The 26,011-nt window shown below is 39.8% G+C and overlaps 1 protein-coding gene across 1 annotated transcript; it reads right to left on the minus strand.

Annotated features, from left to right (window-relative positions):
• Nucleotides 1-14,508: 14,508 nt before the first annotated feature.
• SPIC (Spi-C transcription factor) lies at nucleotides 14,509-25,612 on the minus strand. Its single transcript, XM_045553128.1, has 5 exons — nucleotides 25,578-25,612; nucleotides 24,477-24,570; nucleotides 22,666-22,778; nucleotides 20,070-20,178; nucleotides 14,509-14,985 (listed from the first exon to the last, which is right to left on the minus strand). Exons 1-5 carry the CDS (start codon nucleotides 25,578-25,580, stop codon nucleotides 14,549-14,551), a joined length of 756 nt encoding a protein of 251 aa, XP_045409084.1. The 5' UTR covers nucleotides 25,581-25,612; the 3' UTR covers nucleotides 14,509-14,548.
• Between the last annotated feature and the right edge of the window lie 399 nt (nucleotides 25,613-26,011).

The following is a 26,011-nucleotide window of genomic DNA, read 5'->3' on the forward strand; positions in this document are numbered from 1 at the left end:
CAATGGGCACTACTTGGGTGATGGGTACACCAAAAGCCCAGACTCCGCCACTATACAATATATACATGCAACAGAATTCAACTTGTACCTCTAAATCTATTAAATTTTTTTTTAAAGGACAGAAAGAAAAAAATTTTAGAACACTCAGGATAAAAAGAAGATGAGAAGTTTTCAGAAAAGAAAAGGAGTCACTATCTGAAGAGCATCTGATTTCTACGAATAAAGTAGTCTGAGTGTGGGGGCTCATGCCTGTAATCCCAGCACTTTGGGAGGCCAAGGCAGAGGATCACTTGAGCCCAGGAACTTGAGGTTGCAGTGAGCTATGATCAAGCTGGTGCACTCTAGCCTAAATCACAGAGCAAGACCCTGTCTCTAAAATAAATAAATAAGAAAAAAATAAAAATATCAAAAAATGTGAATTGGGCTAGGTTCAGTGGCTCACACCTAGCTACCTACCACTTTGGGAGGCTGAGGCAGGAGGATTGCTTGAGGGAAGGAGTTGGAGACCAGGTTGAGCAATAGCAAGAGACCCCATCTCCACAAAAAATACAAAAATTAGGCAGGCATGGTGACATGTGCCTGTAGTCCCAGCTACTCGGGAGGCTGAGGCAGGATGATCACTTCAGCCCAGGAGTTGGAGGTTGCAGTGGGCTATGATGATGCCACTGCACTCTAGCCCAGGTGACAGAGCAAGACCCTGCCTTAAAAATAAATAAATAAATAACTAAAGGTGAATGTTAGAAAGCAGTGGAAAAATGCCGTCAAAATTCAGAAGGAAACTGGTTTTCACCCTTGAATTCTCTACCCAAACTAAAGATATTTTTAGACACACATGGATTAAAAACATTTACCTGCAATGAAGTTATATTAAGAAGCTCTTTGAAGATATGTTTTAGCAAAATGAGAGGAAGCTTGATACCCTTTAAATGGGGGCCTAGCACAGGAGAGTGGTAAGTTGATAATGTTAATTGATAATATCTAAAGTTGCAAAATGAAGAAATGGCAGCATTAGAATGTATTTAGACATACATCATAAACACAGAAAAAATAGCTAAAAGAATTTGGAGAATAAGACTAGAAGAGGGGAAGTTTGGAGTAGGCTACTGTTGTAGCCTTTTTTCATTATAAGCTATTATAATCTATAAATTGTTAGAACAATTTAAAGTTTAAATTCTGTACATGAGTACCTTGATAAAAATAAAAGATATACTAATTTTAACTATATGGATATAAAACTTCAAATAACACTGCCATGTTGTCCTCCAAAGGTCGCACTAATGCAACAGTCCCCAACTTTTTTGGCACCAGGGACTAGTTTCACCGAAGACAATTTTTCCATGGACCGGGGGGGGGGGGGGGGGGGGGGGGGGGATGGATTCAGGATGATTCAAGCACATCACATTTATTGTGCCCTTTATTTCTATTTTTATTACATTGTAATAAATAATGAAAGAATTATACAACTCACCATAATGCAGAATCTAATGCCGCTGCTGATCGACAGGAGGTGGACCTCAGGTGGCGATGCAAGTGATGGGGAACAACTGTAAATACAGATGAAGTTTTGCTTGATCACCCACCACTCACCTCCTCCTGTGCAGCTTGGTTCCTAATAGGCCATAGACCAGTACCCGTCTGCAGCCCGGGGGTTGGCGGCTACAGTACCAATGTACACTCCCACCAACAGTGGTGGAGAATAGGTGATTCTTTTGTATCTCACTTTTGTTAATAGCATTGCATAAACTTAGCAAAGGCTTTCTGGCAAAATGATAATGTTCTGAAGGTCTAGCGTTGGCACATATGGAGAACCTATAGGAAAGTATTCCTGAGATAGTCCTTACATCAGTGAGCAGGGTGGCATAGCAGGAAGAATTAGATGGACCTGGGTTCAAATTGACAATGGATCACTCACTAACTGGTTGAATTTAGAAAAGATACTAAAATTCAGCATCAGTTTTGCCATTTATAAAATGGAGTTAACATCCACTCTAATTCGTGGTTTAGCCTGCCTGAGAGAGACAGTCAGTAAGCAAACATACTGGTATTTCAGCAAGCTCTGACTGCCTGACCATTGCTCTCATTTATAATTGATCAGCTGAGTGCCATAAGTAACCTGATTCACTAATGGCTTGTGTTGGTTGGGTCCTCCCTCTTTCCCAGAAGCAGACACTGAGACAAGAATGTGAATGTTGGTAGTTTGAGAGGTGGTCCAGGAAGCACCAGTATGGAAGTGAGGAAGTAAGACAAAAAAGAGAAGAAAGCCAACTGAAGGCGAGTCATCTAGCAGGTACCTAGGACTCAATCCTACCGGGATATTCTGGGAGACAGTGGAGAACATGTCTCAGAATTATCCCAACTAGAGGTGAAGAAGCAGAGGTATGCATCTACCACTCCTAGCTGTCATTGATTGAGAGCTACTCCTAAGGGAAGGTTACAAGCTGAGCACATCCAAGGTACCCCTCATGTCCTCAAAATGAGCTCTGGCAACCAGAAAATGCTCTTGGGCAAAAAGGCAGCATCAGCTATCTTTTAGAATTGTGGCTGGTGGGTTGATTACATTATTTTCAGCTCTTCAAACTTAATTTCAGTGAAATTAAATCATAAAACTGGAACATTATAAGGACTTCTTGAAAAAAGGGAGACAGATAGGCAAAGCCTCCACATTGTGAAAGTTAGAAATCATGGACTTTAATTTCTTGGATTAGCTTCAGTTAGAGAAATGCAAGTTACAATTTTACTTGCTATTAATATTTAGAGAATTTAAATACTGTGCTGAAATTGCCTTCTCAGAAAGATAAGGAAAAGTTGTTTGGGAACTAGTATTTAAATTCCTGTGACCACAGAAGTACTAAGAACAAAGAGCACTTGGAGAGCAGCCAGGTAGAGCAAAGGTCTTTAAAATTAAACCATACATGTTCTGATCCTTGTTATCGTGGTTAAAAATGCTAATGAAATTTTGTCATTTTTTTGGCTGCCCAGCATCTGAACCCCTTCTTATGTGTGGGGAATTCTTGACCTTCCGAGTCTTGGTAGGAAGAAGAAATAGTCTCCAGTAATAAGAGTTGAAAGTTTTGGGTTAAAGCAGCAGAAAATAAATAAAAAAAAAGAAAAAAGAAAGAGTTGAAAGTTCCAGATAATCCATTTTCTAATTTTCTTTGAAACCAAACATGGGCACATAACTTAGTCTCAGCCAATCAGAAGCCCCCTTCCCAGAATCCGAATGGGGAGCTAGGGATGTCGAGAAGCAGGACCGTGAAAACCCATCTCTGAATGCAATGACAGCTGCAGCAAGACAGTTTCTGGGGGCAGCAGAGATGACTTGCTGGCTCTATTCAGTGACACACGAGATGACATAAAGGGAGGCCTCTAGGGATTAGTAATCGCAACAGTGATGTCTTCACTTGGACAGTTCTTTGGTGTGGTTTGGGGCTTTGTCTGGCTGGCTGCATGTTCTCCAGCCTTCCCAGAAATTCTGTAAGCAATCTAATACCTTTCAATAAGTTCCTTTTGTACCTAAATGAGCCCAAAGCTGATTCCAGTTCGTTAAAACCAAGAAAGTTTACTGTTGCAAAATTCAGTGCCAGAAAGTAGGGTATTGTCAGTAGCAAATGCTAAAAATGTAGACTTGGCAATCCCATACCTCCGAACTCCTATTCACATATTGCTGTACAGTACTAAGAAAAAAAAAAAAAAAAAAACCACCTTTCTAATGCCCTTTACATATAGTACCACAGAAAAAAGTAAACAGGAAAATTATCCCAAAAAGTCAGACCCAGAGCCCGTGGAGAACACGATAAAGGGTATTCCATGATGGGCTGGCCAAGGAACTTACCCCTCTCCAAGGCAGGAATCTCGTCGTTCCTATGCAGCTGGATGAAACGTGTGTTACAGCAAGTGACTAGGATTTGTTTTCTGCTCTTGCCATTCCCAGATCAGACTTTATTAACATACCGAAGTCTGTTGCTAGACGGCTGCATTGTTAGAAGAGCAAATATAATCACGGATCATAGGAGACAACTGAGCATTACTCCAGCAATCCACGGCTTGGATGTGGTGACTTGATTAGACTTAGGGTTGCTACTCCATAGGGAGTATATGAAGAATTTCCACAAGGGCATGAGCGTTTTTTAAAGTGTATGTAGAGATATTGGGTAGTCAAAGGGGTAAACTACAGCAAAAATCACTGGTTTCCTACCCAACATCCATTACTCTCTCCTTTCATGCAAAACCCACTAGTATTCAGGTGTTTGTCCTTCTTCCCTAGAGTGACTCTTTCCCTCTGGCAAAAAGAAATTCTATTTGGTCTGAACCAGTCACAGCTGTCCCTTCTGCTTGCCAGTGATTGATTTAGAGCCAAGCACGAGACCCAGCTCTGGTCACTAAGACGTAAGGAGAGGTGTTCTGGGGGGCTCGGGAAGTTTCCTCATGGCTACGAAGGAGACATTGGAGGAAATGGCCCTTTCTGCCTCTGGACACTTCTGTGTCAAGATATAGCCTGGAGCTGTAGCAGTCATCTCACTCCTAGCCTGAGGATAAGGGCTATAGCAAGAAGAGACCAAAAACTCAACCAAAAATGAAGCCAGAACAAGAATGTACCATGGTCATAGCCCCTTCTTCTTTTGGAATTCTTGAGCTGTGAGATAATAAATTTTCTATCATTTCAACAAGTTTGAGTCAGAATTATTTTGTTACATGAAGCCCAGAGCATACCAAATGATCTCTTTGCTTTTACAAAATGTTAATGGGAAGAAACAAAGTGTTCCAAGAGATAGCAGTCTGACCCCAAAACTCGTAAATGTGATCTTTCACTGCATGACTGTACTGGTTCACCTACATCATAAAATGTTTATTACAGGAAATTCAGTTTGTTCAACTATATATAAACTCATCAGCCTTTTGTGGATTAATCCACCCCTACAAATCCCAGGTGGGTTTGCTTGTCAAAGAGAATCTTTAGTAGGTCCTACAGCTGTAGAGAATAAAGCTACTTGTGACAGCTGATCCAAATATTCCATGAAGCTTTGTTCTTGCACAATTTGCAAATATCTCATATTTGAACCACATCTACTTCTCTGGCACCAATTATTGACTCAAGCTCACCATTACTGTTCATATGGCCCTCCATGTTTGGGTTTTGACCACGTGGCCCATGACTGAAAAAATCTGGGTGCTGCAGATTCATCTTCCACTTTCAGCTCTTCACTAATATAGTTCATGACAGGGGTAAGTCAGGGCTGCTCCTAATAGACAACTCTTGAGGTTTGCAAGGGCAAACCCAAGATATCTTCAGCTCAGAGTTGTGGGCAAGAAACTTTAAGAAATATGGTTTATTTCAGTTGAGGAATGGGCCTCAGAATTTTAGTACAGGCACTGGGAGACACCCCATGGTCACTGGCATATCTGTCAAAACAGCTTGATAATACTGTGAAAGGATGGCCTTTGCCTCCGCGCAGTGGCAGCTATGTATGACCTGCTGCAAGAGGCTGAAAAATTCACTTTGGGAAAACCTGTTTTAGTGTACACACCCCACCACGTCCTGACTTTATTAGAACAGAGAAGAGGTTATTGGCTGACTGAAAAAAGACTCGGGAAATACCAGGCCATCCTTTAGATAATCCCAACATTAAATTAGAGACTGTGTGTGCTCTCAATCCCACTACCCTGTTACCAGCTGAAGAAAATAAGCCTTTGCAACATGACTGCTTAGAGGTTCTGGAGGCTGTTGGGATACGCGGTGATCATGGCAGTGGCCCTGTCACCTGGGACTTCAGCCCAGAAAGTTGAGCTGATTGCCGGAGAAATCAGGCCACTGGCAGAACAGTTAAGGAGGTCACTGGAGGTGATCTGTAACTCAGAGTCTTGATACTCTGCTAGATTTAGATCCCCTCTAGAACTGGGGACTGGAGCTCTGACACTTGGGATGGCACAGCTAAGTGAAAACAAAATTCTCAAAGACTCATTCTCCTGCCTTCAGCTTTGATTCAGCCTCTTGGGAGGCACCTGCATGAACCCACACCTTGGGAGTGTGCCCAGCATGTTAGGGTCCACCCTTTCGATGATTGGCAGCTTTCCTCAGATGCCTAGGCTTGTATGGGTAGATACCTTTGCAGGCTGGATAGAGGTTTTTCCTACCTGAATGGAGAGAACATCTGAGGTTCCGAGATGGGCTTCTACCAGGAGCTGCTGGCCTGAGATAGGACTTTCTCTGCGTTCCCGCACACATATGCAGCATGGAGCAGGAGTGGGCCCTGGAGGACAGTGGAATAATGGGCATTGGCAGTCCAGGGAAAGAAGCTGAGCAGATAGAGAATGACATGCTGGTGATGGATGCCATGAACAGACAACTGCAGAGATGGTTCAACAGCTCCTCCTCCTACAGTGAGGACGTCAACAGATACCCCATTGCATGCCTTTGCAATGGCATACATCCATACAAACCTTCCACCTAAAACATCACCCCGATTCAGCAGAAAGTAGCTTGATGACTATGTAGCCCCTCCTCCCATAGATATGGAAGGGTAATATTGACGGGGGTGGGGGTTGTAACAAAGTGGCTTGAAGAAGCAGCAAAAATGTTTTATGTCTCTTTAAAACATCCCCCACTCCTTACAGAGAATTAGGACCTGCATCCCTGCCTCAGGCCATGGTTGGGAGGGGAAGGGAAATGTCCTTAGTTCTCTGCACCACAGAAGATGGGATTAATGTGGGTAGAGGTCACAAGATTGCCTCAGCCAAAGGTGGGATTGATGACAGCCTTTAAAAACTCTACTTCTCAGAAGCAGGATGTTGGTACTCTGAGATAGGATTCTGCCAACGTCCTCATTTGCCAGCAAATTAATAAACTCCTCTTTCCTTCTCTTCAAACCACTTGTCCTTGTTCCTCTGATGCAGCTGTGAGGACAAGTGCTAAACTTTCGGTAACCATGCCCTAACCCTCAGTACCTTGGAATGTGCCTGTATTTGAAAATAAATCCTTTCAAAGTGATTACGTTAAAATGCAGCTATTAGTGTGGACTCTAATCCAAGTGAACTGGTGTCCTTAAGAGGAAATTCGGACAAAAGAGACACCATGGATGCACCCACACAGAGGAAAGACCATTTGAGAACATAGCAAGAAAGTGACCATCAGCAAGCCAAGGAAAGAGCCCTCAGGCGAAACCAAATCTGCTGACACCTTGAACTTCTGGGAGAAAATATTTCTAAGTACCAAGCCAAAAGAAGTTTTCATTAACTGTCATCAATACATGAAAAAGAGTAATTGTTTAAACCATTAATATCTTTATTACCAGAATCTACAGCATCAAAATACAAAATAAAAATTAAATTCCACCCACATTATATGAGTTGGAGAAAAACATATAAACCAAAATATTTAAATTTAAGTTATAATTGTGGTTGTATGAATGCTCAAGAGTCATTCCAGCTTTTCAGAGAGCAGTACTGATGATGTCCGATAATGAAGTGGCAATATGCAACGTGTGCATTGACTGTTCCGGGTTCATTTTACATTTATAAAGCCCAGAGATGAAAGGAGAGATTTTCAGGGCTGTTAAAAAAAAGTTGGCACTGTCCTTTAAAAAGCAGGAGCAGAAAAGCAATGAAAAAGATAAATTCCTAGTACATAAAATAACATTGATAAACTTCATAAGTATTATATTTAAGGAAACAAAACTAAATGTAATAGAGTCAATACTGTATGATTGCTTTTATATGTTTATGAAGGTGGGCATAAATTAGAAAGGGATGTGAGGGAACATTATGGGATTCTGGGAATGTTCTGTATCTTGGTCTGGTGATGTGAGTGAATCGATCAATACTGTATTAGCACACTTTATTGTACATTTATTACACCTAAAAAAAAAAACCCCAGAAGTTGAGTCTAATAATAAGAATTAAAAAGATAATAATAATAAAATAAAAGAAGTGCTGACAGGAAGTCCTGGAAGTAAAGGTTTAATGCTTCATACCTGGGCCGAGAGAGTGAGTGAGGGAAGCCGCCGTGGGCCGCACGGTAAACCGATGAAATGCGCTTCTCAGACCTCCGCTCACCGCGGACGAGCTTAACTGAGCCGTTCAACCAGATGAAAGTGACAAAATGGAGGAGGGGACAGCATACACCGGGGATCAGGGGGCCATGAATAAAGGCTGAGAAGTCTTTCTTCCTCATCCTTGGGTGGTGGCAGGGAAGAAGGAGCCTGTTTGAAGCACGGCCTCATTTTCCATAGTGGGGAAAAGGGTTTGAGTCTCTGGGCACTGGTGTGAGCTCGTCTTTGTAAGGGAGAACCTGCTTGTGCACGTGGACTCTGCTCGGCGCTCTTGGGGTACAAGGCAAGGGCCAGCTTTCTGGCTGAGAGGAAGCAACTGGGTAACAGGAGGAAAGAGTCCGAGCTCACCGGGAGCTTTTGAGGGAAGTGTCAAGATGAACCCCGCAAGTTGGCATTGGGTATAGGAGGGACTGTGGGGGCACTAAAATGTTGATGGATTGGGTTAAGTTGTTGGCTGGATGATTTGTATGGTAAATCCTCTTCACCATCCCCCCTTTCGATCTTTGGTAAAATGTGCGTTCTTTAGCAATGCTTTAGTGAGCATGCATCCTTTGGGGGGGCGCGGGTGTAAACGCCGAGTCCTGCTTTCAGCTTAGCGCGGATTGAAACGCGGAGTCCCTTTGGAGATGGCCAGTACTGAGTCAGCCCCTGCTCGGTCACTCTGGGCCGGCCACGTCTTTTCCTAAGAGTCCCTGGGGAGGCAAGGGCACCCAGAGAGGGACAAAAAGGATGAGAGGAGACTGGGCATTCTGCAAATTCGAGAGGGCAGTCCCCGGGGGCTCTCAGCCTTCTTGGCCTGGACTGAAGATGGCCCGTGTGGTCTAGAAAGCTCTCCTGTTTCATGACAATACTGATGGCACATGCATCCACCTGTCCAATAGGGAAGAAACAAAGGGCTTCTTTCAAGGATTCCTTGTGAAATGTGGAGAATAGGCCATAGCTTTCAAGCCAGACTGCCTGGCTCCTCTCTGAGTTTACTATTTGCTAGTCCCTAGCCGGTATAACGTTGTTGTTGTTGTTGCTTCCCCCTCGCCCCCGCCCCGCCCCCCTTCTCTGACTGTTCTAGCCTAGTTTCAGCTGAGCTAGTTCCAGGAAACAGGAGTCGAGACCTTGCTCCAAAGTTGGGCCAGAAAGATAACGGGGCAACAGCACCTCCCTGTGGCTGAGTGGCAGAATAGCAAGAAACGTTAGCCCCTGGATCTACCCAAGGGAATCGGGAACCGCAAAGAAAAGATTTGTGGTACTTCACAGGAAAAAAAAAAAGTATTTGTCAGAAGCGTAAGCTTTGGAGTTTTATTATAATTAAGGAAGGTGGTATTTTCCTTAAGCTGTTGTCTTTTTAGTGCCACAGGGTTACAGACCATGAGTGGAAATGCAGAGAAAATATAGAATCAAGATGTCCACTGAAGTTTTTTTTTCTTTTTTATTGTAAATTGACAATTTATAATTGTATCAATTTATGAAGTACAAAGTGATGTTATTTTTTTAATTTCAGAATATTACGGGGGTACAAATGTTTAGGTTACATACATTGCCTTTGCCCTGCCTGGGTCAGAGCTACAAGCATGTCCATCTTCCGCAGTGCACACCGCACCCATTAGGTGTGAGTATACCCATCCCCTCCTCCCCCTCCCACCTGCCCCAAAGTGATATTACAATTTATGAATACAATGTGCAATAATTCAATCAGGCTACTTAGCATATCCATCACCTCAAATACATTTTTTGTGATGAGAACACTTATTACTCTTAGCAATTTTGAAATGTACAATTATTCTTTTTCCATTGTGTATGTGTACCACATTTTCTTTAGCCATTAATTCATTGATGGACACTTAGGTTGATTGCACACCTTGGCTATTGTGAATAATGTTGCAATAAACATGAGAGTGCAGATGTCTCTTCAATATACTGATTTCCTTCTTTTTGGATATATACCACCCAGCAGTGGGATTGCTGGATCATACGGTAGTTCTATTTTTAGTTTTTTGAGGAACCGCCACACTGTTTTGCATATGGCTATATCAATTTACATCCCCACCAACAGTATACAGGGGTTCCCTTTTCTCCACCTCCTTACCAACATTTTTATCTTTCATCTTTTTGATAAAAGACATCTTGTTTTGAAATGAAGTATGGGATGATTAAAAAATAATAAAAGTTCTTCAGGTATAGATATTAAAATAATAATAATAAAAGTTTAAAATGACATTTTGACAGGTAAGAGATGGTATCTCATTGTAGTTTTAATTTGCATTTCCCTAATGATTAGTGATGTTGAGCATTTTTTTATATACCTGTTGGCCATTTGTATCTTTTTTTTTTTTTTTTTTTTTTGAGACAGTCTTACTCTGTTGCCTGGTCTAGAGTGCCGTGGCGTCAACCTAGCTCACAGCAACCCCAAACACCTGGGCTCAAGCAATCCTTCTGCCTCAGTCACCTGAGTAGCTGGGACTACAGGCATGCACCACCATGCCTGGCTAATTTTTTCTATATATTTTTAGTTGTCCAGCTAATTTTTTTGTTTTTAGTAGAGACAGTGGTCTCGCTCTTGCTCAGGCTGGTCTCGAACTCCTGAGCTCAAACAATCCACCCATCTTGGGCTCCCAGAGTGCTAGGATTACAGGCACTCCCAGCCAATCAGTAGCATTTCTATACACTAACAACAAATTACCTGAAAAAGAGTCTACGGCCATACCACTCTCAACACGCCCAATCTTGTCTGAAAAAGAAACAAAGAGAATAATCCCATTCACAATAGCTACCCCGCCCCCCCCAAAAAAGAAACAAATTAATGGAAGAGGAGAAAGGCTTGTACACTGAAAACTATAAAACACTGATAAAATAAATGGATCCCAAAGGAGTGGAATTTTATAAAAAATAAATTGAAGGAGTCCAGAATGCATGTGCACAGAGTAAAAGGCCATCTGAGGAAGAAGCAAGAAGACGGCCAAAAGCCAAGGAAGAGAAGCCTAACTAGAAACCAACTCTGTTGGTCCCTTGATCTTGGACTTCCAGTCTTCAGAACTGTGAGAAAATAAATTTTTCTGCTGTTTAAGTAAAAAAAAAAAAAAAAAAAAAAATTGAAGGAGTCCATTTGCTCAAGGTTTCTTGGGCATGGCTCCAGGTCATGGTCCTAAAATTTGGCTCAGAATAAACCTCTTTAAATTATTTTACCGAGTTTGGCTTCCTTTCCATCGACACTCTTATGCTAAATTCTGACACATGGATTCCATGAATGGACAGGGGCAGAACACGAAGAAAATGAAGATACTAAAGTTGAAAGATGAAAGAAAGTATGGCTCAATTTACAGGCCCCCTGAATGCATGAGGAATTTACAAGTAAACGTAGTGGATAGAAACCAGTACCAAAAGCCTCCAAATCAAGTTTCTTGTCTAATATGTGACCTAAGATAGATTGCTTAACTTTTCTGAGTTTCCATTTCTTCACATAATATTAACAATACTAATAGTTTTTATTGAGCTTTTACTATGTGCTAGGGACTGTTCTAATTACTTTGCCTAAATTATTTACTTTTAAACAACTCTATAAAATAGATATCTTTTCATTTTACAGATGAGGAAACTGAGTGGGTTTATTAGCTGAGACTAGGCTAGTAATTACTAAAGATAAAATTCAAATTTGAGTTCTCTAACTCCAGCACTCATACTCTTAAGCACCTGCTATATTACCTCCTATCCACAATATGGAGAAAAATACCCCACATCCTTAGCCATGGGATTATTGTGATGATCCAATGAATTAAATAAAAACTTCTCAAAAAAAAATAAATTGAAGACACAAATAAATGGAAAGACATCCCATGTTCATGGACTGGAAGAATTAATATTGTTAAAATGTCCATACTACTCAAAGCAATCTATGGGTTTAATGCAATCCCTACCAAGATCCCAATGTGATTTTTCATGGAAATAGAAAAAACAATCCTAAAATTCATATGGAACTGCAAAAAAACATGAATAGCTAAGGCAGTCATGAGCAAAATATATTACATAGTATAATGAAGATATTCCTAAAAAAGAAAAAAAGATAAACTATACTACAAAAAAGCTATAGTAATTGAAATAGCATGAGCATGGCAAAAAAAAAAAAAAAAAGATACATCATCCAATGGAGCAGAAAAGAAAGCCCAGAGATGAACTTAACTAATTTTCAACAAAGGTGCCAAGAAGATAAGGAAATCTTTTCAGTAAATGGTGTTGGTCCTGGAAGAAATAGCAAATGAAAAAAAAAAAAAAGTGGTGTGCTGGGGAAACTGAATTTCCACATGCAGAAGAATACAATTAGACCCTTATCATACACCATACACAAAAATCAACTCAAAATGGATTAAAGACTTAAACATAAGACCAGAAATTCTACAACTACTAGAGGATAACATGGGGGAACTACATGACATTGGTCTGGGTAATAATTTTTTGGATTTGACCCCAAAAGCTCAGGCAACAAACATAGACAAATGAGAGTACATCAAACTAAAAAGCTTCTGCAAAGCAAACAATGAACAGAGTGTAGACAACCTACAGATTGGGAGAAAATATTTGCAAGCCATACCTCAGATAAGGGGTTAATACCCAACATATATAAGGAAACTCAAACAACTTGATAGCAAGAAAGTTTCAAAACCAATTTAAAAATAGGTAACCCCTTTTGTGGAAAAAGTCAAGGCACTAAAGAAAACAAAAAGGTTGGGAATGATGATGATAGGTGGAAAAAAAAAGGAAAAGAAAACAAAAAGGGGTAATTCCTCGTTAGTATAGTAGCAAATTTAAAAAAATTGTTTTTAGGTAGGTGTGGTAGTGCACACCCACAGTCCCAGCTATTTGGGAGGCTGAAGCAGGAATTTGAAGTTATAGGGACCTATGATTGTGCCACTGCACTCCAGCCTGGGCAACAGAGTGAGATTCTGTCTCAAAAAAAAATTTAAAACATTAATAAATTTTTTTAATTAGTAATATCAAAAAAGAAGCAGAGAAGGAAAAACAAATGAGTAAGGAACCTGAATTGATATTTCCACTGAAGTTTTTAAAGCCATGAACATATTTTGGACCAAATACTGTATCATATGTAATCATTTTTTGTAAATGATTTCTTTGTAAAGCCACGGATGTATGCTGAGTGATTTTTTTCTCTTAGACAAGGTAGCATGAGGGAAAAAAGAAGAGTGATTTTTTTTTTCATCTGAGTATATGACAGGAAAATGTTTAAATCAATATATAAATGCAAATCATGTACCCTCTGGTAAGCTGCATAAAAACCAGTAGCAACAACAGCAACAAATCATTGTACTGCACTGTTACTCTAGAAGAAAGTGGTTGCATAGATCCATGTTCAACTATTAAAAAGTGATTGCATGCAGTGGTCCTTAACCTTTTTGGCACGAGGGACCGTTTTCATGGAAGACAATTTTTCCATGGACCGGGGAGGATGGGGATGGTTTTGGGATGATTCAAGTGCATTACATTTATTGTGCACTTTATTTCTATTATTATTACATTGTAATATATAATGAAATAATTATACAACTCACCATAGGTTGAGGACCCCTGTCATAGAGAACAGAAAAGCAAGGATATTAAGTTTATGGGACTTGATCATTTGATGGCTTTTTTTGTTGTTTTTAGAGATAGGGTCTCGCTCTGTTGCCCAGACTGCAGCTGGAGTGCAGTGGCAGAATCATAGCTCACTGCAGCCTCCTACTCCTGACCTCATGTGATCTTCCTGCCCTGGCCTTCCAAAGTGCTGGGATTAAAGGCACCAGCCACCTCGCCTGGTTGATTATTTAAAACAATAAAATTGCTTATTGGCAGAATTTCCCAACAAGTTAATACCGATCGCATGCTAGCTGATAAAAGATAGCAACAATGCAGTTAATTGTTGGCATGCAGTTATAAACTCAAAACCAGGAGAACACACACACAAAGAAACCCAAAAGATTTAGGAGCATCCCTGGTTTCTTAAAAAGACAAAAAACATGCATTCTCCTGCAGCTCTAAAAACAAAACAAAACAAAACAAAACAAAAAACAAAAAAGCCAAAAGATAAAGTTAATTGGTCTTTTTTTTTTCCTCTTGATTATTTGCTTTAAGCAAAAAATCCTGAATCCAATACTAGCTCATGATGGGTAGCTTAAAAAAAACAAATTCTCTTTTTTAGATGACCAAAAAACCCCATAAAATCCAAAAAATTTCTAGAGTCTTCACAGAAAAACAAAACAAAACCCCAAAGCCCTAAATCCTTCAGATTAGAGGAGGTACCAAAAGAGAGCGAGAAGGAGAGAAGTCCTGAAGCATATAGGGAGGGATTTCTTTTTTTTTTTTTTAGGGGAAAGGGGAGAGGGGAGAAGGTAGAGGGGAGGGAGCTGGGGGGAGAGGGGAGGGGGAGAGGGGAGAGGGAGGGGGAGGGGGGAGGGGGGAGGGGAGGGGGAGAGGGGAGGAGGGAGGGATTTCTAATACCCAGAGACTAAGAAATGTGAGCATGTCTAGCAATCAGGGTGACTTAGCTCATTCAGCTCATGGTAATTGGTACATGTATAGTTATAATTTGCGTTCCAGTTATTTAAACTGAAATATTCTTGATCAGGTGGAACATACTGTGAGCGGAAGATCTCTTTGCCCAAGAAATAAGATGGAGAAAATCTCTGGAGAATGGCCTCACTGAACTGGTAAGTTAGCTTTCTCCGTATTTTGGTGATTTCCCCAGTTCTTCCGTAATTCCTCAGTGCCCTGGCCATTTTCTGATAAGTCATGGTCTTCCTGTTGCCCTTTCTTCTCCCCCAAAGCTCAGCAAGTTTTTCTTTGTTTTTGGATACAAACTGGAAGATGCCTTTGGGTTTATCTACCCACTGAATACAAGATGCCATCTCGGGATTGCACAGGGATTCGTGGAGGTATTCAAACAGGCGGAGCTTCTTCCTGCCTAAAACGGAGGGAAACAAAGTCAAACTCTACCCGCTGTACACGAGAACATCCTCAGGCGGGGTTGGTTGGGTAACTACAGAGTTAAAAGTTGCACTGGGTCTAGGTTTTCTCCTACTCACCCACTTAAGAATGTATTTATGGCATCATTTTATGGGACTTGGTGGTCAAGGATATATTTGGCCTATTAAAGTTTCAACTGGATCTTTCTTTGTTGGGGAAATTGTCAAAAATGTTGTGCTCAAACTGGAAAAACAAAGCCTGGAGCCTTTTTACCTGAGGTTCCGTTTGCCATGTGGCCCGGTTAAATCTGACTACTAGTTTTACATCACATGTTAAACTTTCTACAGAACACAACAAAACCGAGCAAAATACACCGCAAAGTTTAGTGGTTTTCAAGAGAAGCCTCAAAAAGCCATTTCCAGAAAGTGGGTGATTTGAAGGGGCTTTATTCAAATGAGTAAAATCAAATGCGGTAAAGATGTGAATGTACTTTGTAAAATGCAAAATAAAATGCAAACATAAGGTAATATTGGGGGAATTCATACCAAAGACTTAGATAAAAATGTTAACCCTGGGTCTGCAGAATTACTTGAGAAAAAAAAAAAACCAGAAAATACTAGAGTGGAAATGCTGAAAATGTTTTCATGTCACTTTAACATTATTTATGAGCAGCAATGACAATGGGCATTGTGATGTTTTTCATTGCTGTGAAAAATACTAACAGAGTTTTGATCTTTTTAGGAACTTAGCCATTTATATTTCAAAATAACTAGACAGGAAATTTTGAGAGGATTTGTGCAGTTTTTGTTTGTTCAGTTGATAGGATTTCTTTGACTTAACAGGGAGCTGCTCATAAGAACAAAGGTGACAGCCCATTTTGTGACTTCTGAATTTGCCTGTAACTACTGTGCTTTGCCAGATCTGTCAGTAGCTAAAAAACCCATGGCCAAATTCCATTATCCCCTTGAGGAAGTAAAATAGTGGATTCCCAAACTGCTTTAAATAGTCTCTGAGGAATAATATTCTTGCATTAGTTATCACTCATCCAAAAACCTCAAACGTTCTTACAAAGATTATCTTTTGCATTATATTATCTTGAGTTTATGAATTGAGAAATCAAAGGGACTTACCAAAAAACACATCATGAATTAAAGTCACAGCCCTAAACAAAACTCTTCTGCCTCTCATCCAGTGATCAAGTCAATCTTAACGAATCATCATCTTGTAAAATGTTTTCAATTTTTTAAAAATGTTTAAATTTTAGTTTTAAAAAATAAAAGTATTACATACTCATGGTAAAAGATTCAAACCAGTACAAAGTGAAAGTAAAAGTTCCAGTCTATTTTTACATTTTTCTAGAAAAGATTTTTTTTTAGTTTTTTGCATATACGAATGTACGGATATCCTTTAAAATTACAAATGGGATCATACTCATTCGTGCTTTTCTCAGTAAATAATATATCTTAAATAAATTGTAAAACAATATATAGATTAGTTATAGATAAATACCAAACTGAAGACAATGATTACTTCTGAGGCACAGCATGGAAAAAAGCAGTAGGAACACTTTCACTTATTCTTTACATATTTCTGAAATGTTTGAATTTTAAAAATTCAATGAGCATTATTACTTCTGAATTATGAAATTAAAAAAATTAAAACAAAAATAAAATATATTTCAGAGTTCTTTCTGTATCAATACATAAGAAATGCTTTCATGCCTTTTAATAGCTATATATGTTCCATTTTATGGGTATCATATTTTTCTCCCAAGAATGAATGCCCAGAATATTTTGAAATTTCATTCTGTTTCAAATGTAGCCTTATTTCAGTTGAAAGACTAAGATCTAAACACAGAAAAATGGGGGGTAATGTATCACCTAATGGCAAAGCTCTACACAAAACATCAATGAAAAGATACAGGCTTCATAGCCTGGAGTTTGTTTGTTTTAAAAAAAGTTATAGGTGAGGGAGTCTCTCTGAACCTGTTTGGGTTTGGGGGCCTGCCCAGTTAAAAAAAAATTATAGGTGACAAGCTAAACAGCTAGACAGAAGTATTATTCTCCTTACATTAAATTACTACTAAATTTCTATAGTCATGTGCCAAATAATGGTGTTCAGTCAACAATGGACCACTTATACAATGGTGGTCCCATAAGATGATAATGAAGTTGGAAAATTCGTATCGCCTAGTATTTACTATAGTATACTTTTTGTTATTATTTTAGAGTGTGCTACTTCTACTTACTCTTAAAAAGTTTAGGCAGGTCCTTCGGGGATATTCCAGAAGAAAGCATTGTTACCAAATGATATAAAAACTCCATGTGTGTTACTGCCCCTGAAGACCTTCCAGTGGGACAAGATGTGGAGGTGGAAGACAGCAATATTGATAATCCTGGCTCCGTAGGCCTAGCCTAATATGTGTGTCCGTGTCTTAATTTTTAACAAAAACGTTTAAAAAGTAAAAGAAATCGAAAATAAAAAAATTTTAAAATAGAAGAAAAGCTCATAGAATAAGGATATAAAGAAAATATTACAAAAAAGTCAAAAAGTTAAAAAATTAAAAAGTTTATAAAGTAAAAGTTACAGTAAGCTAAGGTGAATTTATTATTGAAGAAAGAAAGCATTTTTAAAATAAATTTAGTGTAGAATGTCCTAGGCCTTCACATTCGTTCACCACTCACTCACTCACTGACTCATCCGGAGCAACTTCCAGTCCTTGCAAGCTCCATTCATGGTAGGTGCCCTATACAGATGTGCCATTTTAAAACATTTATACCATATTTTTACTGTACATTTTCTATGTTCAGATACACAAATACCATTGTGTTACAGTTGCCTACAGTATTCAGTACAGTAACATACTGTGTAAGTTTGTAGCCTAGGAGCAATATGCTGTATTATATAGCCCAACTAGGTAGTGGGCTCTACTATATGGGTTTGTGTAAGTACACTCTATGATGTTTGCACAAGGATGAAATCGCATTTCTTAGATACATTTCTGAGAGCATATGCCCCATCATTCACATGACTGTAGTGCAATATTCAATAGCAATATTCAATGATACAATGTAGTTATTTTTTCTGTGTGATTTTATACATTATTCCTTCCTGGATTATAATATTACTGCATATTTGGAATTTTATTATTCTAGGATATAGTGTACTGTTTAATGGGAACAAAATTAGATTTTCAAAAAAAATCATTTAAAATCATTTTAAATAACTATGATAATGCATTGTAAAATTGTGATACAGTTTATACATCTCAGTACCTTGTACACCAACAAATAAGGGAGTTCTCATTTTTTTTTTACTATCACAAACAATATTGCAATGAACACCAAAATGCATATATAGATGCTCCTCAACTTGCAATGTGATTATGTCCCAATAAACCCATCATAAGTTGAAAATATTGTAGTTTGATAATGCATTTAATATACCTAACCCACCAAACATCATAGCTTAGCCTAGCCTACCTTAAACATGCTCAGAACACTGTTAACCTACAGTTGAGTAAAATCATCTAACACAACACCTATTTTATAATAAAGTGTTAAATATCTCATGTAATTTATTAAATATTGTGCTGAAAGTGAAAAACAGAATGATTGTAAGGGTGTTCACCATTAATGTACAAAGAGAAACATCAGTTAAAAAATGGTAAGTTGGGGGCCGGGCGCGGTGGCTCACGCCTGTAATCCTAGCACTCTGGGAGGCCGAGGCGGGTGGATCGCTCGAGGTCAGGAGTTCGAGACCAGCCTCAGCAAGAGCGAGACCCCGTCTGTACTAAAAATAGAAAGAAATTATCTGGCCAACTAAAAATATATATAGAAAAAATTAGCCGGGCATGGTGGCGCATGCCTGTAGTCCCAGCAACTCGGGAGGCTGAGGCAGTAGGATCGCTTAAGCCCAGGAGTTTGAGGTTGCTGTGAGCTAGGCTAACGCCACGGTACTCACTCTAGCCGGGCAATAGAGTGAGACTCTGTCTCAAAAAAAAAAAAAAAAAAAACGGTAAGTTGGGGACCATCTGTATATGTACACTTATATACACACACACTCACATCTATGGTATTTTGAGAAATTATCTACAGTGATAGTCTATGAGCATAATGCTTTACATAGGTAAAGCATTTTCTCATTTAATTTTTATAGCAATCTTACACTGTTGGTACGAAATTATTATTATTTGATTTGTTGAATACGGAAACTGTGTGGTACAGAAGGTTAAGTGATCTGCCCAGGCTCACACAATTAACACAGACCTAATAACACTCAACCACTGAGCTATATAGTCCCAAAGAGTCAAAAGTATGAACATTTAAACTGTGATAGTTATTGCCAAATTGCCTTACAAAGCGTGGGACCAATTTACACTCCCTCCAATAGTGCATGAGACTGGTGTGGCCTACAACTGAGCCAACACAGGCTACTCTCCTGCTGTAACATTTTTGCCAGACATTTAAGTGAGATCATCATCATCCTAAATTTATGAACTACGGATTTCAATTTTATGAAATATTAAATTACAATGGAACTTTTTGGCAAAAATCTTGAGAAGAAGATTGATTTAAATTCCAAGGGCTTCACAATTGGAACATAATTGCTAAAATAATAGGGAAAATATCATTAATATTAATTAAATGTTATAAATAATTATTATAAATATATAATATATAAATACATTTTATATAAATAAATAAATGTAAAAATACAAATATATAATATAAATAAAAATATATAAATAATTATTATAAATATAAATAATAATATTAAATAATGTGGAAACGTTTTCCCTTCTATAACTAAAATATATACATTATTCTGGAATACAGATTTATTTGAGCTAAGTAACACTTTGAAGCTTCACAACATCTATGTGAAGCACTAGGAAGCCTCCCCCAAGATGAATGGCTTGGAGTGGTTCAATCAGTCAGAGTTAAATTTTAAATTATTCTCAATTGTGATCAGATAATATTTTGCAAATACCATTTCAAACTCAGATATGAAATCCCCTTAAAGCTACTATGAGGAAGATCTGGTTCTTTTACCTAGATAAGGAGTGATAGATCAACTTACCTTTTCCCGCTCTGTGCTGGAGAACAGCAGGTTGTCCCAGCTGGTTTTCAGTTATGTTCTGCAGCGATTGATGAATATTTCCTTCAAAATGGAAGTCTGCAGTACTGTTCTATATAAATAATGCAGCAGGATGTTAAGTGGGACTTTCCTGGTGGCCCCTTATTAAAGCCCAGCCTGAGCAAGAGCGAGACCCCGTCTCTACACAAAATAGAAAAATTAGCTGGGCATGGTGGTATGTTTCATAGTCCCAACTACTTGGGGGGCCGAAGCAGGAGAATCACCTGAGCCCAGGAGTTTGAGGTTGCAGTGAGCTATGATGACACCACTGCACTCTGGCCGAGGCAACAGAGGGAGACTCTATCTCAGAAGAAAACAAACAAACAAATCTAAGGAGGTGGGGGGGAGGGGATAGGTGTATACATACATAATGAGTGCGATGCGCACCGTCTAGGGGATGGACACTCTTGAAGCTCTGATTGGGGGGGGGTGGAGGGGGCCAAGGGCAATATACCTAACCTAAATTTTATACCCCCATAATATGCTGAAATTAAAAAAAAGAGAGAAAGGAAAAAAAAAGCTAAGGTTAAGGTAAGGGCAAAAAGAGGCTGAGTATCTCTCAAATTCTAAAAGGTATTACCCCCAACTGCAGCCAGATAGTTCCCAGGGCAGAACTAGCATTAAATCTGTATAATGAGAGCACTAAGGGACAGAAAGTAAACTTTGGGCATTGTGAGGAGTTTCATGTCTTCCCCTCCCTACGAGAAAGAAGAGATAACTTTCATTCCTCTTCCTAAAAGTGCCCAGTGAGAAAGTACAATTCAAAAGAATCATTAGTGGATGTGAGGGCGATCTGGCTGTGACATCTGTCACCCCATTGATCACCAGGGTTGATACGGCTGATCTGGCTGGCTAAGCGGGTGTCCTCTCCCTCCCTCACTGCTCCATGTGTGTCCCTCTCGAATCTGCGCACTAAGTTGAAGAGTACGACCTTCCCCGATAGAGGAGGACCATTCTTCCGTCAATGGTATAGGGGAACCGTTATTTGGTCAAGGGTATACGAGTAGCTGCGCTTCCCTGCTAAAACCTCCAAACAAACTCTCAAAAGAATCATTAGTAAAAATTGTGGTGCCAGTGAAAAGGGAACCCGGGCTTCCATTTCTGTGATGGATGCCTATTTGGGAAAGAGCAGATAAGAAAAGAAAGATGGCAGCCAAGGAAGGGCAGAGCCAAGAGAGGGCAAACCCAAGCAGCTTCCAAGAGGAAGCAGTCCAAGCTCCTATCATTTACACATGGCCAGGATATGTGGGTCTCCATGGGTTTATCAGACATAGTGGAAGGGCTTGAGTCACTTTACCACACCCCACAGAAGAGGGCTGCCCAGCAGGCAAGGGGTCCGCAACCCTAAGAGGATGTGAGGTGCATGCTAGAAAATGGGACTTGAGGTAGAAAGAAGCAGGGTTGCCAGATTTAGCAAATAAAAATATTGGGCATCTTGACTGGGCACAGTGGCTCACTTCATGTAATCCTAGCAATTTGGGAGGCCGAGGTGGGAGGATTGCTTGAGGTCAGGAGTTCGAGACCAGCCTGAGCAAGAGCGAGACCCCGGTCTCTATAAAAGATAGAAAAATTAGCCAAGTGTGGTGGTGCATGCCTGTAGTTTCAGCCACTTGGGAGGCTGAGGCAGAAGGATCACTTGAACCCGGGGATTTGAGGCTGCAGTAGGGTTGCCAGGTGTGGTGGCTGATGAAACTACATGCCTGTAGTTTCAGCCACTTGGGAGGCTGAGGCAGAAGGATCACTTGAACCCGGGGATTTGAGGCTGCAGTGAGCTATCGTGATGCCACTGTGCTTTAGCCTGGGAGACAAAGTAAGACTCTGTCTCAAAAATAAAAACAAAAATAAAACAAAATATTGAACATCTTGCATTTTACCTGGCAACCCTAAGCGGAGTTGGAAGAGGTTAAGCTGGAACCAAATCACCCTCTCTTCAAAGCAATGTCTTATGGAAGAGCCCTGAGGGAACAAGTTACAGGCACAGAAAAAGGTCACTTGACATAACATGGTTGAAGGTAAGGACTGAATAAAAATTTAAAATGTTTTCACATGGTGGAGGCATTTCGCTTTGCAGGGGGCTGCTAAAATATAAAAGAATTCATCTAATACATGTGGCTAACGCTGAGCTTAGGAGGGAAAACAGAGAAGGTTAATATGAGATTGTGGGTAAAACCAGTGCAGGGGAAGATTGGGCCTTTGCCCCATGGCTTTTAGGGGAATCATAACTTTTTTTGCAATTTCCCAGATGGACTAAAGAGAAACAATGATGTGAAAACCCTGAAAACGCCTCCTCTTTACAGAAGTCATTCAGAGCAATCTGAGGCTAAGCGCAGAGCGATGACGAAGGGCAGCTTCCTTTCTGCCAGCACTGCTGGCCACTATCTACGTTGACGATCAGGTTCAGACCATGAGTGATGGCCCTGTGTAAGCATCTCCATGGTCAGTGCTGTCTTTAAGTTGGGTGTCAGCCAGCTTATGCCTAGTGGAAGGCTGTGAGAACAGGGGAGTTGCCTGGTACTGGCCTCCTGGTAAATGTACTTACTATTACGGTTCTCCAGTTACAGACAGGTTCCTCTGTAGGCAACACCCCGTAGCAGTGGGAATTTCCTCTGACATGAGGACAATGGTTGATAAAAGCCAAGTAATTTTTGTAATCTAATTGAAAAATGTAGAGAGTAAAAAAGTCAAGTTTATATTTGTGTATATAAATATGTGTTTATATACCCAATTGCTCCCTTCTCTGTTTTCTTACCACTTTCTACTTCATCTATAGTGTCTATCCCATTATGCTGGTATTATAGATACTCTCTTTTTTTTTTTAAGACAGAGTCTCACTCTGTTGCCCGGCTAGAGTGAGTGCCATAGTGTCAGCCTAGCTCACAGCAACCTCAAACTCCTGGGCTTAAGCGATCCTACTGCCTCAGCCTCCCGAGTAGTTGGGACTACAGGCATGCGCCACCATGCCCGGCTAATTTTTTTCTATATATATTTTTAGTTGTCCAGATAATTTCTTTCTATTTTTAGTAGAGAAGGGGTCTTGCTCAGGCTGGTCTCGAACTCCTGACCTCAAGCGATCCACCCGCCTCGGCCTCCCAGAGGGCTAGGATTAACAGGCGTGAGCCACCGCGCCCGGCTAGATACTCTTTTATATAGCCCATTTCACTTACTAGAGTACATGATTCTTGCTGAGACCTGGCGATTTCTTTTATCTTCAAACACTCTGCAATACCCTATACTGGCTGGGCGAGGTGGCTCATGCCTGTAATCCTAGCACTCTGGGAGGCCGAGGCAGGTGGATTGTTTGTTTGAGCTCAGGAGTTCGAGACCAGCCTGAGTAAGAATGAGACCCCACCTCTACTAAAAATAGAAAGAAATTATATGGACAGCTAAAAATATATATATAGAAAAAATTAGCTGGGCATGGTGGTGCATGCCTGTAGTCCGAGATACTCAGGAGGCTGAGGCAGGAGGATCGCTTTGAGCCCAGGAGTTTGAAGTTGCTGTGAGCTAGGCTGACGCCACGGCACTCTAGCCTGGGCAACAGAGTGAGACTCTGTCTCAAAAAAAAAAGAAAAAATACCCTATACAAACTCAATAAGCAACATACTTGCATCTCATCTCAACTATATAGTTGATAAGATAATGGGTAAGGAAGGATAAAAATACTTATTCTTCTAAGTAGAATACGTTTTGGGTGGGTAGAAGGTCTGTAAGGTGAATTAGAACAATTTAAAAGCCTTTTCTGAATAGATAAAATGATATGTTTATTAGGTAAATAAATACCAAGCAGGTATTCTTAAAAGCAGATAATTATATGTCTTTGGGCCAGACTCGGTGGCTCACACCTATAATCCAGGTGTTTTGGTGGGTCAAGGGGGAGGATAGCTTGAGCCTAGGAGGTCAAGACCAGCCTTGGCAACATAGTGAGACCCTGTCTCTACAAAAAATAAAAAATTTAGCCAGGTGTAGTGGCATGTGCCTGTAATACCAGCTACTCAGGAGACTGGGGCGGGAGGATCCACTGAGCCCAGGAGTTTGGGGGTTGCAGTGAGCTATGATCGTGCCACCACACTCCAGGCTGGGCAACGGAGTGAAACTCTGTCTCTGAAAAAAATATATATGTGTGTGTCTTTGTTTAACTGTATGGAATGTCATTCTGTATATTCTCTGCATTTCTATACGTGAGACTTTAATAATTTTATTTAGGCTAGATAACTCTGGATGTGTTTTGCTTTTGTTAGAATTAATCCTAGATACTTTAAGTAAAAATGATCTTTGTTCTGATCATTATTCTTGTATGTGTTTATGACCATTTAATGCACCAGCAGAAGAGGGTAAACGATTTATCTCTACCTGGGGAGTACTGCAGATCTCCAGCTGAATGTTGCCTCAGTACCTCAAAAGCATCTTCAAATGCTTGACCCAACTTGTCTTGTTCAACACAAGTCTGTTGGAACAATGACAGAATTCTGGAGTTATGAAATTACCAATTAACCCTAATCTTCCTTATATAAAACAGTAAATATTTAGTCTAAAGGAGGGCTTCTCAGCCTCGCCACTATTGACATTTTGGGTTGGCTAAGTCTTTGCTGTGGGAGGCTGCCCTGCGCATTGCAGGATGTTTAGCAGCATCCCTGGGCTCCACTCACTAGATGCCAGGAGCACCCCCACAGTTGTAACAATCAAAAATGTTTCAAGGCCGGATGCGGTGGCTCACGCCTGTAATCCTAGCACTCTAGGAGGCCGAGGTGGGTGGATTGCTCGAGGTCAGGAGTTTGAGACCAGCCTCAGCAAGAGCGAGACCCCGTCTCTACTAAAAAAAAAAATAGAAAGAAATTATCTGGCCAACTAAAATATATATATAGAAAAAATTAGCCAGACATGGTGGCGCATGTCTGTAGTCCCAGCTACTGGGGAGGCTGAGGCAGTAGGAGCGCTTAAGCCCAGGAGTTTGAGGTTGCTGTGAGCTAGGCTGACGCCACAGCACTCACTCTAGCCTAGCCCAGGCAACACAGCGAGACTCTGTCTCAAAAAAAAAAAAATTAAAAAGAAAAAAATGTTTCAGACATCACCAAATGTACCCTAAGGCACAAAATCAACCCCAGTTGAGAACCACTACACTACGGTATAGTATTTAGAGAATACTATAGTATTCTAATATAGTATTCATTCTATGAATGAATTAGAATACTATAGTATTCTAATATAGTATTCATTCTATAATATAGTATTTAACATTCTTGTAAATTTTAGCACAAGGTCAAGGAAATACCTTCAATGGAACATAATCTGCAAATTGTTATTTACAAATGAAATGCTCCTAAATTCGAAAGTATGCCTCCAAAACCTAAAATTGAACTGCTTTGCAAACTATTTTGTATCCTTATTCATACAATCCAAATATTTTTATTTTTAAATGGAGGGGGGGTAAAGATTTTAAAATGTCAAACTTACCATGCTTCATTAATAAATTGATAATTCTTTTCTTCCAGAAGTGGAAAGGAAAAAAAAATTGACAGTTCTGCTACTTTGTACTTTCTGCTTGGCACGTGCTGCTTGAAGAAAGGCATAAAAAGTAAAATAAAATAAAATAATATAAATTGACAATTCTCAAAAAAGTTCAATATTTAAAAAAACAAAATTAAATTCAGTTTCTAATTTGCTTCTGAATGAGAAGATCTTGCTCAAACATATTTTCTGAAAATACATAAATCAAGAGTAACATCTGAATTTTCTTTAGTGAGTACAAATTTTCTTTCTACAAAACTTCCTACAAACATTTCTTTTTGCTTTTCCAACATTATAATACTTTTAAAATGTTAAAATAGCTAAACAGAATTAATTGCCTAAACTGCTTAACCGATAAGAGAAAATGGAAAAATTCAAAA

This window comes from Lemur catta, chromosome 6, assembly GCF_020740605.2.
Source record: "Lemur catta isolate mLemCat1 chromosome 6, mLemCat1.pri, whole genome shotgun sequence".
NCBI lineage: Eukaryota > Metazoa > Chordata > Mammalia > Primates > Lemuridae > Lemur > Lemur catta.

Coding starts and splice junctions, on each gene's coding strand:
- SPIC (XM_045553128.1), bottom strand. Junction 22,779..24,476: donor AGATCTGCAGTACTCCCCAG/GTAGAGATAAAT, acceptor TTTTTCAATTAG/ATTACAAAAATTACTTGGCT. Junction 20,179..22,665: donor GTAACTGGAGAACCGTAATA/GTAAGTACATTT, acceptor TTATTTATATAG/AACAGTACTGCAGACTTCCA.